This window comes from Schistocerca serialis, chromosome 1 (assembly GCF_023864345.2).
Source record: "Schistocerca serialis cubense isolate TAMUIC-IGC-003099 chromosome 1, iqSchSeri2.2, whole genome shotgun sequence".
Taxonomy (NCBI): domain Eukaryota; kingdom Metazoa; phylum Arthropoda; class Insecta; order Orthoptera; family Acrididae; genus Schistocerca; species Schistocerca serialis.
In genome coordinates this window covers 876,626,062-876,646,088 of record NC_064638.1, presented here as the reverse complement: position 1 = coordinate 876,646,088, position 20,027 = coordinate 876,626,062, and the positions used below count along the sequence as shown (strand labels likewise).

General features: G+C 46.3%; 1 protein-coding gene across 2 annotated transcripts in view; it reads right to left on the bottom strand.

Moving 5' to 3' along the window:
- The window catches only part of LOC126486454 (F-box only protein 21-like), a 102,608-nt gene that overhangs the window by 37,637 nt on the left and 44,944 nt on the right, over positions 1–20,027 (bottom strand). For both annotated transcript variants that reach the window (XM_050108949.1, XM_050108950.1), the window contains exons 7-8: positions 9,437–9,646; positions 6,280–6,375 (exon numbers count right to left, since the gene is read on the bottom strand). In XM_050108949.1, the coding sequence (XP_049964906.1) occupies positions 6,280–6,375; positions 9,437–9,646 (306 nt within the window). The remainder of the gene's footprint in view (positions 1–6,279; positions 6,376–9,436; positions 9,647–20,027) is intronic.

The following is a 20,027-nucleotide window of genomic DNA, read 5'->3' as shown; positions in this document are numbered from 1 at the left end:
GCATTGAGATGGCATAAAATAGGCAGTCATGCCAATGAGTAAACGAGACAACCATAGTCCATTTTTGATCGGACAAGGGATCGGTACAAGCGAAGGACGATTTTCTGATCTGCATCTCAAGAAGTACAGTTTGAAACATGCAGATATTCAGAGATCAGGTACAGCGTGCTACTAGATAACAGATGTGGCAGGACCAACGGAGTTTTCTATTGAACATCTGCTCCAAGACTTGTGCTGTTTCAACGAAGAGAAGAGCAACAGAACTGAGATGTAGGGACAGTGGAAGAAACTTCTTCCACCACCGTAAGTCACAACAGTGCCAGAGGCACCTAGTTATCCTAAATAAAAGTGTTCAACAAAACCGAACTCACACGTACTTTGAAAACTTGTCTTTTAAAATATCCCAGATATAATGGGGAAGCCAGAATCTGAAGTCCCTCATGTGCATTGTTCAAAGAATGCCCACCCTCCGACAGATATTGCAAGTCGTCTTCAAATCAAAAAACACAGCTACAGTCTGGCACTTGCAGCAGAAACTTTTTCATAATATGGGTTGACAGGGGAACAAGATGATCAACTGTAGAGCGCTGCTCATGAAATCCACATTGTGCATTTTGTTAGCAAATTCTAAGACTCAAGCTACCATACCAGCCGACCATCGATCATGCGTTCCATCACCCTGTCAGATTTCAGCTGCATACTACCACAGGGTTCTGAGGCTGGAGGAGCCTGTTCCATTATTTCTTCAGAGGTATCAGTAACCTCCTTGGGTCGGGTCAGCTGACTCCACGCTGCAGAATCTGTTGGTGAATAGCACCTGTGAAATGTAGATCAGCCACACAGAGGTGTTGTGTGGTGTCACTGTTGCAGAGGACCTCCGAGTGGAAGAAGGGGAAGAACTTTTGTGTTTTCGACTTCTTAGTACCTTCACATTTATCAGATGTGGACCCAGACGCCTTTTAGGTGCACTAAAAGTCATTTCAGGAGTATTCATTTATGAATTTCCATTCTTCTGGTCGTGTCACAAGTGACTTCAACAGTGTGGGTGAAGGTTTTATGGTGTGTTGACCAACTGTAGTGGGCAGAGGTAGTGACATCACCTTAGCACGACACGATTTCACAACTGTAGCACTGAAGTGGAAGTCACAAGTTTGCACAGCCATATCTTTCATGGATCGTGATGTAATAACAACGGTACTGTAACTGCCAGACAGTGGTATACAAGGCTTTTGGCTGCTAACATTTAATGAGCAACATTGATGGGTACCTTTTCCTTCACCTGGATCTTCTGAGCAGCTCACTAATCAAGGTTCACAGGATGAAGCAGCATATTCGTCACTGCAGCTGATGCAGCAGGTAGAGGGAGGTTTGCAATCTCCCTCATGAACATCCCTTTCACAAGTTACTCATTTGGCCAAGTTTTTACAGGACATGCAAGTGTGGTTATACACAGTCATTGGTAGCAACAAATTGGGTTCGGTATGTAGGGTCTGATGATGACTTCATAGCCCAAGGTCCACTTGCTCGAACGCTAGGAAACGGATGCGGGTAGGCACTAATTCTGCATACACCTTCTTCGAAGCCCGATGGACTGTGTTTACAGCCTGATCAGAGAGATAACGTCATATGCCTCCCTCTATCATACCATCACGTAGCTGAGTGTATATGACACCACCTGAAGAATCCAGTGTTCAATGAGCCTCTATACAAACAGCATATCCATGGAAGAATGTAGCTTTAAGCCATTTTTGGGCTTGAAAAGCACTGTGTCTCTAGAATCAAAGTTGCACTGAGTAAGCAAGTGCAAGACTTTAATGCACCTGCAACTGTATCCACAGCTTTCTAAACAATGAACTGGTTCACTGTAGGAAGTTCTGACCTCCCCCTACGCACAACATCGTAAGGTATCCAGGTGCAACTGGGAGATTCGCTGTGTCTCTGGCCCCATTCCATTTCCATTTATTAGATGGAGGTTGTGTTGATGAGTTTATGTACTCATCGTGGGCGAATCCCCCATGACTGACAGCATCTCTAATGGTGCACTCCTTCCTTCCGGGGGGCCCCACAGAGGGGAGCACACCGGCCTTAGGTAACTGTTCACACCTCAGATCACACTTTCCATACTCCAAACAGAGAGAAGATAAGAGCTCAGGCAATCACCCTTCCCTGGTCTTGGCTTAATGACAACAATGGCTTTTGTCGCAGAACGAAATCAGTAACCAGTGAAACTGTTCTGCCAGAACAGCTGTTCTGCGTGGTTGATCCTGTACTGGATTACCATTTCAATTTGTGACTACTTTCAATAACATGAAAAAATATTTTTGTTGTGGTATTTTGCTAAGCTGAAAATCTTAGAAATATGATTATTTTGTATTTTAGTGCAGTTTGAAAGGGCTCAGCTGAGAAAAGTTAGAAACACTACTTTTTGTTGTTGGCAACAGAGTTAGAAATCATCAACACAATATGTTCCATGCTGCATTGCGAAGTAAAAGGGTAGACCTTATTACTCAGCTAGAAGCCAACAGTAGTGGCTAGTAGCTAATTGTGTTGGCATAAACACGAGGGTACACAGTGGTTGAATCTAGACCCGCAGGTCAGTTCTAGATGCTTCTATGGTAACTTACACATGACAAATCTCATTTTTCTAATTTGCCCACTTTCAAGTAATCCTGCAATATTTAATACACCATTTTGCATATAAAAATAAAGGAATCTAAGTTTAATGGTTTACATCTATTCTGGTAGGTATTTATGTTTCATGGGTCATAATAAAGTATCCTGCAGTGTCTGTTGAGAGATTGTAATCATTCCGCTTTGGCTGTACCAAAACTTTTATTTTTCTTACATCACAATTTCAATTTCAACATTTGGTCATCATCAGGTGGTCTGGAAGCAATCAGTCCCACAAAACACGAAAATTACAAATTTGACCACAAAGAAAAATAAGAATTTATAATTACTTACGTGGGGCAGTTGTATTCACTTAACAACAAATTTATCATGTACGGCAACACGGTACCAAACATTATAAAAACAACATATGGTGGTATAAATCCCTCCATTCTTCTGAACACCATGCCAGAGCACATATTACCTAAGGTTAAAAAGTGACAAAACACTTGACATAATGATAAAACCAATGTTCACAATAGACACATAAAACAAGTCCCATGTAACCAGTATGGTGGAAGAAACACAAATGTTGGAAAAGTGACAAAGATCTCGTATGCTCCAAGGATAAACCTGAGAGTGCAAAGATGCTAGTCGGAGTCGATAGTATACATTTACGAACATGTACACAGAAAGGAACAGAAATGATGAAAAAATGTGTTAAATCAAGTTGACAACTAACACTGACATTTTGTATAAAAGGAAGTAAACATAAGTACATATGCTTCTAGCATGAAGTAAGTCAAACAGAAAAATTTAAGTTGCCTGTCAGGTGAAAGAAATGACATCCTAAACTATGATGCAAAGTAGCAAACTTTAAGTGTCAAAATAAACATACGCAAAGTATGGCATGTGAAACATGCTACAAGAATCAAAACATGCACTAAATGTGAACATTTTCGTAAAAAGAAAGTAATGACAAGTTCTATTAGTACAACCCACCTGATAACAGAGAGTGAGTCATAAGATAAAAATATTAAAGTGACTTCCTAGTGTCAAGGGCACTTACAGACATAGGCATAAAAAAGGAAAAAAAAAACTCCAAGTAAAAAATTAAACCAGCGACCCATACACACACAAGCATACATCTGAACAGACTAAAACGTGATGAGATACAAGTTATGTACAAACATTAAGTACTATACAAAGGAAGCAATACTGGTTTGAAGTAAGTGTAGAATGCCAAAATCCACTCAGGCGAAACAAACACTGTTTCCATTTTTTTAGATGATGTGGTCAAAAAGAATTTTATCCAATCAGTAGCACCACTCTTGAATGGTAAATGTTCATAAAGCTAATGCAGAGTAACCCAGAAATGCTTTTCAATTGAGCAAGATTTTTTTCTAGCTATTTGATTTGATTTAGTAAGGAAGGAGGGAATTGTGGCATGAAAGATGTCCTTAATATTATGCTTCCACCTACAATCATAACTAACAATATACTGTAACATAAGAAAACACTGCAACTAGTTGATACTAACAAAGTTATAACAATAAATCCTGTTAAATTTCTGGTAGTGGGACTCAATATGGTAACACAAATCCACTAGTTTTTAATGATGCAAAGGCCTGAGACACGTTGCTACAATATTGTGACACTTTATTGACTGACTGAATATGAGCCACCAGTCCACCCTATGCATTGATTCTTGGTTTTTGGAGTAAATATCAAATCAACGAAGCAATTAAAGAAATGGACTGTGAAGAGAGGAAATGTGTGTGCCCTGTAGTGGTAACATTCATGGAGTGTTCTTTCCAGAACTGAAGCTTTCACACCACATCAGAGGCTCAGAGGTGCTCCAGCTGAATATGGTGAGGATTTCAACAGTTTGCCTGGACAGTCTCATGACAGCACTGCTTCCTTGAACCCAACACATAGGGTCAGACACCTATTTCACTTTAGATAAGCTACGATATTGATAATTTATTTTCATTTTGCCATTTTATGAGGCCACTGTTACTATTCAGTGTTACTGTGTATTTATTAACCGCCTAGATACAATTATCAAATTAGTTTTGTCTCATTAAGCAATGCAGATTTTTAGCTCTGGAACAGGAGTTCTAGATGAGTTCTAAGGCTCTTTATGCATTGGCTGTAAGTTCGAACATAGTAAATTCTTTGCTATTAAAAATCATTTCAGGCATCAATATTTTATTGTCAGCATAAATTAAATAAACTTTGGCAAATGTCCCAATACGGAGACTGATTCCACTATAATTCATTCACTTCTTCAGAAAGGTCGGTGCATAATCTAGTGTATCCCATCTTGAAGCATGTCAATGTTAAGAGAAGCATAAAAGTTCGAGTAAGGCATATTCAACCCACCACAGAAATATGAGGAAAAACAGTTTTGAACACATTTGTACTACATAATGTACTCTCACATCTATGAAATTGTTATATCATTGAATTACATATACAGGGTGTAAAAGATGATTGTTTACAACATACACAGTGGTATAGGGGAAGTCTAGCTGAACAATTTGATATTTTCAATATCCTTTCATTCCCTTATGCCACCAGCTTAGTTGGCTGTTTCATTACTATTATCAATTAAAACTTTCCTGTGAGGGTAATGAAATAAAAAAGACTTCTGTAAACATTATGTAAAAACTAATTGCAGTTATAATTTGATCTAGACTTAATCCTTATACGCACATTAGTTTTGTAGTAAAATGGCCAGACATACAAAACTTCTTATTAAATTCATGCCATTATAATGCATAGTATTTTGGGGCAAAATTTACATGAAAGTCTGTTTCACATTTTGTAAGTGAAAGAACATGTTTTTAATATTTGTGGGCAATTTTAGCTCATATCTTGTGTGGCACACTAGCACTGCAGCTTAGGTTGCTTTTGTTGGTCAATTTGTGGCAATTTCCCACCTTGATAGAAGTGCCCTTTATCAAACAGTTCATTTTTATTCCACACACACCACAGTGGTACATTGTGAACAGTTATCACTTAAACCATGTATACATGTGAACATGTATAAAAATATTATATACATAAAGTATGTTCTTGTTCTTAATGGGAGTTTTTGTAAATTCTTCAGAAGCTTTTTAACTTACAAGCTTTCATTCTCACACTTCAATCATCTCTTGCAACAGCACTGTCAACAACTGGAGGGAGCACACTAGTCGGAAAAACAGATTTACTCACCCATTAGAGGGCTCTGCTATATACCTGTCTCTCCCCCCCCCCCCCTCCCCCCTTCTTGGTCAAATGACCATACTCAGACTGCTCAACAGCTCCCATGGCAGTACTGGAAATACCACAGGAAGCACACTTCTCTGAACTACTCCTAGCCCGCCAGTCAAAAGGACTCACTGACTAGATTAATCTGTTCAGTCTCATTTAAATGTGGACACTGCCATAAAGTCTGAACTATTTAATTATTCTCATTGCATGTTCCTACTGATTGGTATGCCATTTTACACAGCTCTCAATAAGAATTACCACAACAAAATTCACCATGTGGATATCAATCGGAAAAAAAAAAATTTGTTTTGGTGCATGAATTATGTCTACACAATATTAAACTATTTTTCTCCACTTTGGCAGAAAAGCAATGTAATAAAGAATACTTTCTGATCATAAATTACATACCTCAGGAGAACTTTGGACATAAGTTCTGTGTGTTTCATAAACTTGCAACATCTGCATTATGTGTTCAGCTTGATCCCTTAGGCGACGTTCCATATTCTGTAAAAAGGAAGGGTTTGTTGAAGTATGAACTCTTTTAGGCACAAAGACTAAAACGCAATGTCTACTTTCCATTATTAAAAATCTTGTCTTGCTGGACTGTACACATTTTCTAGTTTGCAATATATCTATCACCCACACCTATCAGTAACACAATTTTGTCACTTTTTCCTGATATGACCTTCTAGCACAGCAAAGTACCGAATTTCACTGTTTTTATTTGATCAAAATGGCTACAGGAAAATACTACTGCACCACAATCTAGTTTGGAGCGTAGAACTGCCTGGCACCAATGAAGCAAAACTGTCATAGGAAAAGAGGTGCCGTGATTATGGTGACCACACATTACGATTTAAGAAGATATATTCAGAGTGCAAGTGTACTTATTCAGTACGCCAACACTGCGAAATACATCTGCTACCACTTCTGAAAAGCAAAATTAAGACACCTTTCAGCTATGGCAAAGCAGCATGAAGAACTGATTGAAGGAGAAAAGCAGGCCATAGTGACAAATGGGGACGCTAACTTAAAAAGGTTTCTGGGCTAAAATGCTGAAGAAAAGAGAACAACATTAGCCAGCTGGATTCGCATAGTTAGCACTTGAGTCAGATATGCTCATTCATTGTGCTCAGATGTTCTCAGACAGTATCCAGGTGTGTGCATGATGCCGAGCTACGACACTGTGCCAACCTCAAACTTCAAGACTAAGACTGCGTGCAGCCCATCACCTACTCTGGACCTCTGCTCCAGAACTGCAGTCACCTGCGTGAGCAGAACATTCTACACAGACTACGTGGCGTCTTCACACTGCCGAGTTGTCTACTGGGTGATTACCACCTCAAGGCATTCAACTACCAGACGGGATGCGTGTCTGAATCTGGACTGGTAGCTGCCTGGCTACCCTGTCACTGTAGTACAGTCCTTGTGGACAAGTGGCCTTTGAAGTATATTGTGCTGGGGGACTACAGTTTGAGTACTGATCTTCACTACCACTACCACTTTTAACCCATGTCCAGATGACAGAAGTGGTGGCACATCTTCACATTCACAAAGCTGTTTCCCTTCATCACTATTGGTGTTATCATGCAGCCTCACCAACATTGAGTACAAATTTGGAGTCTTCCAGATAAAGCAACTTGGCTCAGGGAGAAATTAGACTTTGAACTCCACTTGATTACAGGAACTGGTATGGTTCACTGATACTTTCAATGGTTTCACCCAAATTATTTAAATAAGAATGATCATTCAGCAAAATTTTTTAAATAACTTCTACATATGACAATAGTTTTAAAATATCAGCTGAATTAATGGACTGAAAGTAATAAACATCAATCATATAACTGAGCATGAAAAATTCAGTATTCAGTTTCCCAAAGGAAAATGGGGAGAGGGAGGAGAAAGGGGAGAAAGTGGGAGGGGGGAGAAAGTGGGAGGGGGGAGAAAGTGGGAGGGGGGAGAAAGTGGGAGGGGGGAGAAAGTGGGAGGGGGGAGAAAGTGGGAGGGGGGAGAAAGTGGGAGGGGGGAGAAAGTGGGAGGGGGGAGAAAGTGGGAGGGGGGAGAAAGTGGGAGGGGGGAGAAAGTGGGAGGGGGGAGAAAGTGGGAGGGGGGAGAAAGTGGGAGGGGGGAGAAAGTGGGAGGGGGGAGAAAGTGGGAGGGGGGAGAAAGTGGGAGGGGGGAGAAAGTGGGAGGGGGGAGAAAGTGGGAGGGGGGAGAAAGTGGGAGGGGGGAGAAAGTGGGAGGGGGGAGAAAGTGGGAGGGGGGAGAAAGTGGGAGGGGGGAGAAAGTGGGAGGGGGGAGAAAGTGGGAGGGGGGAGAAAGTGGGAGGGGGGAGAAAGTGGGAGGGGGGAGAAAGTGGGAGGGGGGAGAAAGTGGGAGGGGGGAGAAAGTGGGAGGGGGGAGAAAGTGGGAGGGGGGAGAAAGTGGGAGGGGGGAGAAAGTGGGAGGGGGGAGAAAGTGGGAGGGGGGAGAAAGTGGGAGGGGGGAGAAAGTGGGAGGGGGGAGAAAGTGGGAGGGGGGAGAAAGTGGGAGGGGGGAGAAAGTGGGAGGGGGGAGAAAGTGGGAGGGGGGAGAAAGTGGGAGGGGGGAGAAAGTGGGAGGGGGGAGAAAGTGGGAGGGGGGAGAAAGTGGGAGGGGGGAGAAAGTGGGAGGGGGGAGAAAGTGGGAGGGGGGAGAAAGTGGGAGGGGGGAGAAAGTGGGAGGGGGGAGAAAGTGGGAGGGGGGAGAAAGTGGGAGGGGGGAGAAAGTGGGAGGGGGGAGAAAGTGGGAGGGGGGAGAAAGTGGGAGGGGGGAGAAAGTGGGAGGGGGGAGAAAGTGGGAGGGGGGAGAAAGTGGGAGGGGGGGAGAAAGTGGGAGGGGGGGAGAAAGTGGGAGGGGGGAGAAAGTGGGAGGGGGGGAGAAAGTGGGAGGGGGGGAGAAAGTGGGAGGGGGGGAGAAAGTGGGAGGGGGGGAGAAAGTGGGAGGGGGGGAGAAAGTGGGAGGGGGGGAGAAAGTGGGAGGGGGGGAGAAAGTGGGAGGGGGGGAGAAAGTGGGAGGGGGGGAGAAAGTGGGAGGGGGGGAGAAAGTGGGAGGGGGGAGAAAGTGGGAGGGGGGGAGAAAGTGGGAGGGGGGGAGAAAGTGGGAGGGGGGGAGAAAGTGGGAGGGGGGAGAAAGTGGGAGGGGGGAGAAAGTGGGAGGGGGGAGAAAGTGGGAGGGGGGAGAAAGTGGGAGGGGGGAGAAAGTGGGATGGGGGAGAAAGTGGGATGGGGGAGAAAGTGGGATGGGGGAGAAAGTGGGATGGGGGAGAAAGTGGGATGGGGGAGAAAGTGGGATGGGGGAGAAAGTGGGATGGGGGAGAAAGTGGGATGGGGGAGAAAGTGGGATGGGGGAGAAAGTGGGATGGGGGAGAAAGTGGGATGGGGGAGAAAGTGGGATGGGGGAGAAAGTGGGATGGGGGAGAAAGTGGGATGGGGGAGAAAGTGGGATGGGGGAGAAAGTGGGATGGGGAGAAAGACAAGAATTGTGCTGGTGCTGCAGACAACTATGAAAACCTGTTAGAAGCTAAGAAATTAAGTAATTTACTCACATCTCTAACAGCTTCAATGGTTTCTGTTAGATCACCTAGATCCATATTATACAACATATAGTAACGAGCCAGATGCAGAATGCAACTCAGGTCACTAGGGCTAACCAAGTGAAGCAGCTCCAAGTTACTCCGCATTCGCATGCGGCGGCAACTGCTGTGAGTGCGTTGACGGCCAGCCACTTCTAAGTTGTTTGCCATTCGTTCGACAACCTAAAACAGATTTATGATAGGATTATAAAAGTTTCTAGTATTATAAGGTAGCAATATTTTTTCACACTAGAGAAATTTGAAAAAAGTATCATATTGGGATGAATTTTACATGTAAAATCTTTAATTATTTATCCACTACTCTAACATTTTTTCTATATAGAACAAATCAAGTGCCATGTAATGAGCCTAACTGAAAATTACAGATGTGCAGTTGCAAATAACAATGAATGTAACCAACGCTGTTGTATTTTCTTTGCCACTGCATCTGTCACTGGACTTATCAGATACAAAATAATAGATTAGGACAGTGAATGAAACATTGTAAATTTGTGAGGAGCTGTTACTCTTCATCCTACTGAAGGACTGAACAGGGCAAGATATATTTTGCCCCTTTTTGCATTCCTATACACTGCACAATTCACAAGGAAAATGCTTGTTTAAAAAAAAGTGTACAATTAATTAGTCAGCATATTAGTGAAAATTTCTAATGCTACCTGAGTGAAAGCATTTAATCATCTACAGTACAAGATTTTTTCTAGATCTCATTTGTGAATATGGAGATTTACCATATCTTTGGGAAGTTCACTAGCTGAGCCATGCCAAACTGTTGGAGCAGTTCATCGAACTTTGCCAAGAAACGAGTTTTTTCATGGAAATGAAGTGCAAGTGTTCTCAAACTCCAAGATGATGGATTTGTGACAAACATTACAGGAGATCTTCATAACCACGATCTGTACTCCAAGCAAAAATTGTTTGCCTGTACGAGAACAATTTTGGCTTTGAGTACACATTCAGGTCATGAAGATCTCTTGTAATGTTAGCTGCACAGTTAAATATTTACACACACACACACACACACACACACACACACACACACACACACACAATTTAAACAAAGTATTACCAACTGACATTTTCTTTGACTTCTTGAAAGTAATTCATTGTGCAGTTCACAGTAAACTCATTGTTAAGCCCAAAAATATTATATTATCAGAAATGTCCTATCTAACTAAAAGCATGCAGAATATTGTGTTACGAAATCCCGGGACTGTACGCAATAAAACAGCATCTTCAGAATCAGAAATAATCACTACATATGTACCATAGGTGTAGATTTTGGGTTCCACTCTTATTTCACTATCCATCTGAAAGTTCAGGTATCATGTAAAAATGTGAAGTAAATCAGCCAAGATATTTTTGAAATTTTTGATATCTGCATTTCCCTTTTATATATTAATTACATATATATGTACATACGTAATACATTACAAAAATACACAGCCTGTCCGCCTATGTCTGAATGTTGAAGTATTGTGAAAAATTTGAAGTAAAACAGTCAAGTACTTTAAGATTTTCTGTAACAATGTTTCCCCTTTATATATATTATACGTGTATTTATATATAGGGTGTATCAAAAAGAATCATCAGATTTTAAAAAAAATTGTAACTATTCTGTTATTTGAGACATGTGCATGAACATACTGTTGGAAAGAGCAAACTCTTGAGTTTTACATGGTTCCCACTAGGTAGCAGCAGTGTGCGCCCACTTCAATTCTAGTAAAAATAGTGTCAGGTCAACAGCAAGTGTTCTACATTTTGCTCAGTGCAGGTCAGTAATAACTGTTCAGCATGACTTTTGTATTAGGTATGGTGCAGATCCTCCAACAGCACAGAGCATTAGACGACGGCATGAATAATTCCGAGAAACAGGTTGCTCATGTAACGGCAAATCACCGGGGCCGTCCCCTAGTGTCTGACACAGACATCTAACACATCTGCCATAGTTTCACAAGGAGTCTGCAGAAATCCATTCACTGTGCAGCTCAACATAGCCTCTATGTCCCTCTGGAGTGTTTTGCATTAACATTTACACATGAAACCATACAAAATTCAGCTACTGCTAGCTCTTCACGAAGGTGACAAACAACAATGTGTTGTTCTGTAATTTTGTTCTTGGCAAGATGGAGGACAACAGTTTCCTACTACACTTGAGGCAGCATTCCATTTAAATGGAAAGGTGAACCATCATAATGTGAGAATATGTAGTACGCAACATCCACATGAAGCTGTACAGCATGAGAGGGACTCTCCAAAATTTAATGTGTTTTGTGCAATTTCATGGGAAAAGGTGTATGGTCCATTTTTCTTTGCCAAGAGCATTGTTACAGAAAGTACATATCTCGATATGCTTGAGAACTTTCTTTTCCCACAGTTGGAGACTGATCCACATCACTTCATTTACCAACAGGATGTGGCACCACCACACTGGCATCTGAAACTGTTGGAATTTTCAGAGTAAAGGATTATTGAACACTGGATTGGTTGCACTGGACCAAATGATTCAGTTTTACATTACTGGCCTACAAGGTCACTGGACCCTACTGTATGTGATTATTTCTCGTGGGGGTTTATAAAAGACAGTTTATGTGCCTCTGCTACCAACAATGTGTGACCTGAGACATTGCACAACAGCAGTTGTGGAAGCTGTAACTCGAGACATGCTTGCTGCAGTGTGGGGACAATTTGAATACCGCATTTGCATATGCTGCGCATCTCAAGTGGGCGTATTCAACAGCTATGGAAAGGTATTAAAAAAGATTTTTGAGTTTCCCACATTCATCAAGAAACAAAATTCACCATTTTTTTTAATTATTTTTTTTTGTTATGGAAACATGCGACACCAGAACTGTCAGACCGAATGCAAAAAACTTATTTCAACCAGTTATCAAGTGATGACCTTACACAACTGGTGTAATAGATAGACTTATTCATGAGGAACCATTGTGGGCACAGAAGGTAGGTGTAGCGCTACCCAACTTTTTTTTTTTTGTGGTGTTTAAGGGCGCTCAGTCACTGTTGTTAGAGCACATGGAATCCAGTAAAACTCAAGGGGAGGGGGGGGACACCAGAAAGACCTGACAAAGATGCAGATAAAATAAGTAAAAAGGTTAGATGTCTTTGGACAAGCCAGTCAAAGTTATAAAACGCAGAACACGAGCAGCTGCTCGAGCGTCATCAGCTAAAATATCCGGTAAAGTAGATGGCAGGGACAGGACAACACGAGATTGACTAAAGCGGGGACACGACAATAAAACACGGCGCACTGTTAATGCCTGACCACAAGGGCACTGCGGGGCTGGGTCACCGGAGAGCAGGTAGCGGTGGCTAAACCGGCAATGCCCAATCCGCAACCTGGTCAGAAGGACCTCCTCTCGCCGAGATGGTCGGGAGGAGGTTGTCCAAGCAGTTGGGAGCGGTTTTACTGCCCTGAGCTTGTTTCCTTGGAGGGATGACCAAGCATCCCACCACAATGACACAAGCCTCTTACAAACATCCCCACGAACGTCAGACGACGGGACACAATGGGAGGCTGGCCGAGGCAGGAGGACTGCAGCCTTGGCTGCAGCATCCGCAGCCTCATTCCCGGGCACTCCTACATGTCCGGGAACCCACAGAAAGCTGACAGGAGAACCATTATCAGCGAAAGAATGGAAGGACTGCTGTATCCGTTGAACCAAGGGATGGACAGGATAGGGAGCTCCAAGGCTCCGAAGAGCACTGAGTGAGTCAGAGCAGAGTACATACGACGAATGGCGGTGGCGGCGGGCATACTGAACGGCCTGATGGAGAGCAAAAAGCTCGGCCGTAAAGCTGGAACATTGGTCGAGGAGCCGGTATTTAAAGGTGGCGGCCCCGACCACAAAGGCACAGCCGACACCATCGTCAGTTTTGGCTCACATGGCTCTGAGCACTATGGGACTCAACTGCTGTGGTCATTAGTCCCCTAGAACTTAGAACTAGTTAAACCTAACTAACCTAAGGACATCACAAACATCCATGCCCGAGGCAGGATTCGAACCTGCGACCGTAGCGGTCTTGCGGTTCCAGACTGCAGCGCCTTTAACCGCACGGCCACTTCGGCCGGCTCGTCAGTTTTGGAGCCATCGGTGTAAATAAAGGTGTGACCGGCAAGTCGAGCACGAAGTTCGACAAACCGTGAGCAATACACTGCAGCCGGAGTACCCTCCTTCAGGAGTGAACTGAGGTCGAGATAAATATGAACTGGAGCCTGGAGCCAAGGTGGTGTCGAGCTCTCACCCTCTCTGAAGGTGGTAGGGAGGGCAAAATCCAATTGTCGAAGCAGGCGACAGAAGCAGACTCCAGGGGGCAGCAGGGCAGACACATACAACCCGTACTGACGGTCGAGAGAATCAGCGAAGAAGGACTGGTAAAGAGGGATGGTCGGGCATAGACAACAGCCGGCAGGCATACCGCCACAGAAGTACGTCGCGCCGGTAGGTCAATGGTAATTCGGCAGCTTCAGCATAAAGACTCTCGACGGGACTAGTGTAGAAGGCTCCGGTCGCAAGACGTAACCCCCGATGGTGGATGGAGTTGAGACGGCGTAAGAGGGATGGCCGAGCAGACGAGTAGACGAAGCTCCCATATTCCAGCTTCAATCGGACTATGGACCGATACAAGCGAAGCAGGACAGTGCGATCCGCTCCTCAAGATGAACCACTAAGAACTCTGAGGATATTAAGGGAACGTGTGCAATGGGCCGCCAAATAAGAGACATGCGGAGACCAACACAGTTTCCTGTCCAACGTGAGCCCTAGAAACTTTGTTGTGTCCACGAATGGGAGAACAACGGGACCGAGATGTAAGGATGGCGGAAGGAACGCTTTATATCGCCAAAAGTTGATACAAACCGTCTTCTCTTCAGAGAACCGGAAGCCATTTGCCACGCTCCATGAGTATAGGCTGTCTAGACAACGCTGAAGGCAGCGCTCCAGGAGGCATGTTCTCTGGGCACTGCAGTAGATCGCGAAGTCATCGACAAAGAGAGAGCCTGAGACAGTAGGTGGAACGCAATCCATAATTGGATTGATCGCGATGGCAAAAAGGGCTACGCTCAAGATGGAGCCCTGAGGCACTCCGTTCTCCTGGAGGAAGACGTCGGACAATACGGAACCCACACGTACCCTAAACTTTCGATCCGTTAAAAAGGAATCAATAAAAAGGGGCAGGCGAACGCGTAGGCCCCACCTGTGCATAGTGCGGAGGATACCTCCTCTCCAACAGGTATCATAAGCCTTCTCCAAATCAAAGAATACGGCTACCGTTCGGCGCCTTCATAAAAAGTTGTTCATGATGAATGTCGACAAGGTCACAAGGTGGTCAACAGCGGAGCGGCGGCGACAAAAGCCGCGTTGGACATTGGTAAGTAGCCGTCAAGATTCAAGAATCCAAACTAACCGAGCATGAACCATGCGCTCCATCACCTTACAGACACAGCTTGTAAGAGAAATGGGGCGATAACTAGAAGGAAGGTGTCTATCCTTCCCGGGTTTGGGTATAGGAACAACAACGGCGTCACGCCAACGCATGGGGACCTGACCTTCTGTCCAGACGCGATTGTAGGTACGAAGAAGGAAGCTTTTGCCCGCCGGAGAAAGGTGTGCCAGCATCTGAACATGAATGGCATCTGGCCCCGGGACAGTGCAAGAGCACGTTCGAGTTCCCGCATAGTAAAGGGGGCATTATAAGTTTCCAGATTCAGCGAGTGGAAGGAAGGTCGCCGAGCCTCTTCTGCCTCTTTCCTGGGAAGGAAGGCAGGGTGGTAATGGACGGAGCTTGAAACCTCCGCGAAAAACCAGCCGAAGGCGTTGGAGACAGCCACAGGATCAACGAGGACCTCATTACCTGAGGTCAGGCCAGGTACCGAGGAGTGGACCTTACTGCCCGACAGCCGGCACATGCCACCCCATACGACAGAAGAGGGAGTAAAACTGTTAAAGGAGCTGGTGAAAGAGGCCCAACAAGCTTTTTTGCTGTCTTTGATGACTCTACGGCATTGCGCCCGGAGTCGTTTGTATCCAATACAATTCGCCAACGTAGGATGGCGGCGAAAGGTGCGTAAAGCATGTCGTCGAGCACGGATAGCGTCCCTACAAGCCTCGTTCCACCAGGGGACGGAAACGCGACGTGAAGAAGAGGTAGTACGATGAATGGAACGTTCGGCAGCATTGATGATAACAGCCGTGAGGTATTCAACCTGACTGTCACAACTGAGAAAATCGTGGTCCGGAAAGGTCGCCAGGGAGTTGTAAAGTCCCCAGTCAGCTTTTGGTATGTTCCAGCTCGAAGGACGTGGGGATGGGGTGTGGTGCAGGAGACGAACGACACAGGGGAAGTGGTCGCTCGAATAGGTGTCAGAAAGGACATACCACTCGAACCAACGGGCAAGAGTGGTAGAACAGATCGAGAGGTCCAAGTGGGAGTAGGTATGAGTAGAGTCCGAGAGGAAAGTCGGGGCGCCGGTATTGAGGCAGACAAGATTGAGATGGTTGAAGACATCCGCCAAGAGTGAGCCTCTTGGACAGGATGCAGGAGAGCCCCAAAGGGGATGATGGGCATTGAAGTCACCAAACAATAAGAACAGCGGGGGAAGCTGAACGATCAGGTGCATCATGTCAGCCCGACTAACAGCAGATGACGGTGGAGTGTAGATGGTACAAACTGAAAAAGTAAAAGCAGAAAGAGTAATGCGGACAGCTATTGCTTGGAGTGGGGTGGTCAATGGGATGGGATGGTAATAGACATCGTCCCGAACAAGCAACATGACCCCAACATGAGCTGGGATACCGTCCACAGGGGTGAGGTCATACCGCTCCGAGGTATAGTGGGTAAAGGCAATACGGTCAGTCGGGCGCAACTTGGTTTCCTGGAGACCAAGGACGAGTTAGGCGGAGGAGCAGTTGTAATTCCTCCCGATTAGATCGAATACCTCTTATGTTCCAATGTAACAAGGCCATCGCTAGTCAAAAAAGAGGGGGAACGAGACGGGGGAAGAGCTGGTCACCTCGACGGCCGCGGAGGGCCAGGTTTCGAGGGAACAACGCTACAACCGGCGGGAGGCGGATCCTGTTCCATCGAGTCGTCGCCAGCTGCGGCCGCTGTCCCTGGTGGTATAGGAGGGGCAGCGTCATTTGCAGACGAGAGGCCAGCTGAGCGCCTGGCAGCAGAGTGTCCCGGCGAAACTGAGGACGGCCGGGAGCAGCGACTCACGGATGGAGCGTCAGACGAAATGTGCCGGGGTGGAGAGGGGGATAGAGACTTTTTCTTGGAGGCCTTCTTGGAGGCCTTCTTGGAAGTCCGAGGAGGCACAGGGATGGTGGGCTGGACCCGAAGAAGGTCCTCACGCGCGGGGTCCATTTTGGAACGCCGGACCTCGGAAGCTGGGGTCCGGCACGTTTCCCCGATGGACGCCTGAGAAGAGGATCGCTTCTCAGGCGGCGTGGTGAGGGGGGGGGGAGGAGGAGGAGGAGGAGGAGGAGGAGGAGGAGGAGGAGGAGGAGGAGGAAGGGTGGCCCCTGGGGCAGAGGGGGTGGGGGCCACGGGGGAGGAGGATTTGGAAGGGAGGGATTTGGGAGGCGGAGGCAGAGACCCCGGATGGGGGGAGGAGGCGGAAGGGGGACAGGATAGGGGTGAGGATACCGCGGAAGGAGTGGACACAACTGAGGCAAACGAAGTGGGCAACGGCACGGGATGGAGGCGGTCATACTTCTTCCTGGCCTCAGAATAAGAGAGACGATCCAAAGTTTTCAGTTCTTGTATCTTCTTCTCCTTCTGATATGCGGGGCAGTCTGAGGATCTAGGCGAGTGGATGCCAGGACAATTAACGCACTGAGGTGGTGGGGTGCATGTATGTTCCTCACGAAGAGGACGTCCACAGTCGCCACAAAGGGGCTTAGCCTCACACCGTGACGACATGTGCCCAAAGCGCAAACACCGAAAACAGCGCACAGGAGGCGGGACGTAAGGTCGCACGTCGCACCGGTAGCACATCACCTTTACCTTCTCCGGGAGAACGTCCCCCTCGAAGGCGAGGATGAAGGCCCCGGTGTCGATGCGACGGTTTTTGGGGCCGCGCTGGACTCGCCGGACGAAATGCACGCCTCGGCGCTCCAGGTTGGCCCTGAGCTCCTCATCAGATTGCAGCAGGAGGTCCCGATGGAAAATAACCCCCTGCGTCCTATTTAGTGCCAGATGCGGGACAATGGACACTGGGATGTCCCCTAGGCGGTCGCACGCCTGGAGCGCCGCCGACTGTGTGGCGCAGGTGGTCTTTATAAGAACGGACCCCGAACGCATCTTGCTGAGAGCCTCGATTTCCCCGAAGATGTCCTCAATGTGCTGAACAAAGAACATGGGCTTGGAGGTGGCGAACGTCCCCCCATCGGTTCGAGAACAGACCAAATAGCGGGGGAAGTACTTCACCCCAAGCCGGCGGGCCTGTCCCTCCTCCCAGGGAGTGGCCAAGGGGGAAAGGGCAGGAGAAGCAGAACTAGAGATAGTACCTTTCCTTTTGAAAGACTCGGCCGCAGAGCGACCTGATACGTGTTGACGTTTCATCTGCGAAACGTCCGCCCCGATACCACCCACTCCGACCAGGGGCTCTCCCCACGGGTACCACCCAGCCTCAACAAGGGCCACCTGGCAGGATGACCGTTGCCGGGAGTCCTGATGCCCCAAGGAGACGGGCATCTACTCCTTGGCCGATGTGGGGAGGGTGCAGCGCACGTATCGGCAGTACAATCCCTGTGTTGTCAGGGGGCTACAACCTAGAGGGTACATGACGACCCCACCACAACGGGCTGGCTACCGTGCTGGATTTCTGGTGCCATGGAAAGCCCATCATGATCGTAGGTGCAGATGGGGACGCACTACGGGCGTAACTTGTACATCCCATCAGGCGTTTAGGCCCAATTTGAGGAATAGTGGGTATGGTTACAACGCCGGTATAATGCTGAGTGCCAATGTCTTAGTGCACTGAGGACCAGTGGTACACCACGTAAGGCGTCCTTCCCCAAAAGGCTCGTACTTCTGTAGAATTTTGAAAAATGGAGGTCAAACCCCAAGGGGGACCATCACATGGAAGGCCAAAACGGTTGAAACTCCTTTTAGTCGCCTCTTACGACAGGCAGGAATACCTCGGGCATATTCTTACCCCCATGCCGCAGACGGTGAGATGATGATGGTACAAGGTGGCAGCAGGTACGGACTGAGGGGCCAACCTGTTGACATGGTGGCTGTTGGGGCCTCTTGTATTAGGAGCCATATGCACGATAGCATCCACTGTGGCTGATTTCTGGGTTTTAGAAAGAGAGGGGGGGGGAGGGAGGGGGGGAGAGGGGAGGGGAGAGAGGGGGGGAGGAGAGAGAGAGAGAGAGAGAGAGAGAGAGAGAGAACCAACAAGTTGCCTTCTGGAGTGTTCGCACCGCGTGCAGTTTGGATGTTGGTGGCCGAAATAGTGCTTTGAACGATAGCATGTGGAGTACCAAAGAAGTTACAGTACATACTGTATTTTTTCCCTCAGTGAACCTTGCCTGTGGAGTTGAAAGATTAGGTTTTCCGCAACTACTGTAACCTATTTGAAGCCACAAGTGTAACTCTCCTGAATTGCTTAGTGATTTCTGTTTATGTATGTGTAAGAAGTGTTGTCCAAGCAGCCAGTCTATTAGAACCTCGTAGTCAGTCTCAGCTTACATGAATGTTTTAGATGGGCTACTGACTGAAGTGGTAAATTTGTCTTTGAATTATCCTAACCAATTCTGCCAGCGATAATATGCACTGGTGTTTCCATTTATTGTTACTCAGCTTTAAGTCATTCATTATCTGTTGTAAGTTTTAAGCAATGCTGAATCAGCTTTTGATGTTTAAACTAAAGTTCTTTTAAATTTAACAGTATTATGAGAAGGAATGTGCTACTCACTATGTAGAGGTGGTGGTGGTGGTGGTGGTGGTCGTGGTGGTGGTATGTATGGGACAAGTCTTGCATCTAGGTCTATTACAGGGGTATGAGCCATGAGGTAAGGGATTGGGAGCAGGGGTTGTTTGAGGATGGACAAGTATATTGTGTAGGTTCAGTGGACAGTGGAATACCACTGTGGGAGGGCTGGGAAGGATAGTGGAGCAGGACATTTCTCATTTCAGGGCAAGATGAGAGGTAATCGAAACCCTGACGAATAATGTAATTCAGTTGCTCCAGTCCTGGGTGGTATTGAGTTACGAGGGGAATGCTCCTCTGTGGCCACACAGTGGGTCTTTGGAAGGTGGTGGGAGACTGGAAAGATAAGGCATGGGAGATTTGTTTTTGTACAAGGTGGGTAGGATAATTATGGTCAGTGATGACTTCAGTGAGAACCTCTGTATTTTTCGAGAGGGACTGCTCATCACTGTAGATGTGACGACCACGTGTGGCTAGGCTATACAGAAGGGACGTCTTGATATGGAATGGGTAGCAGTGTCAAAGTGGAGGTATTGCTGGTGGTTAGTAGGTTTGATATGGACGGAGGTACTGACGTAGCTATCTTTT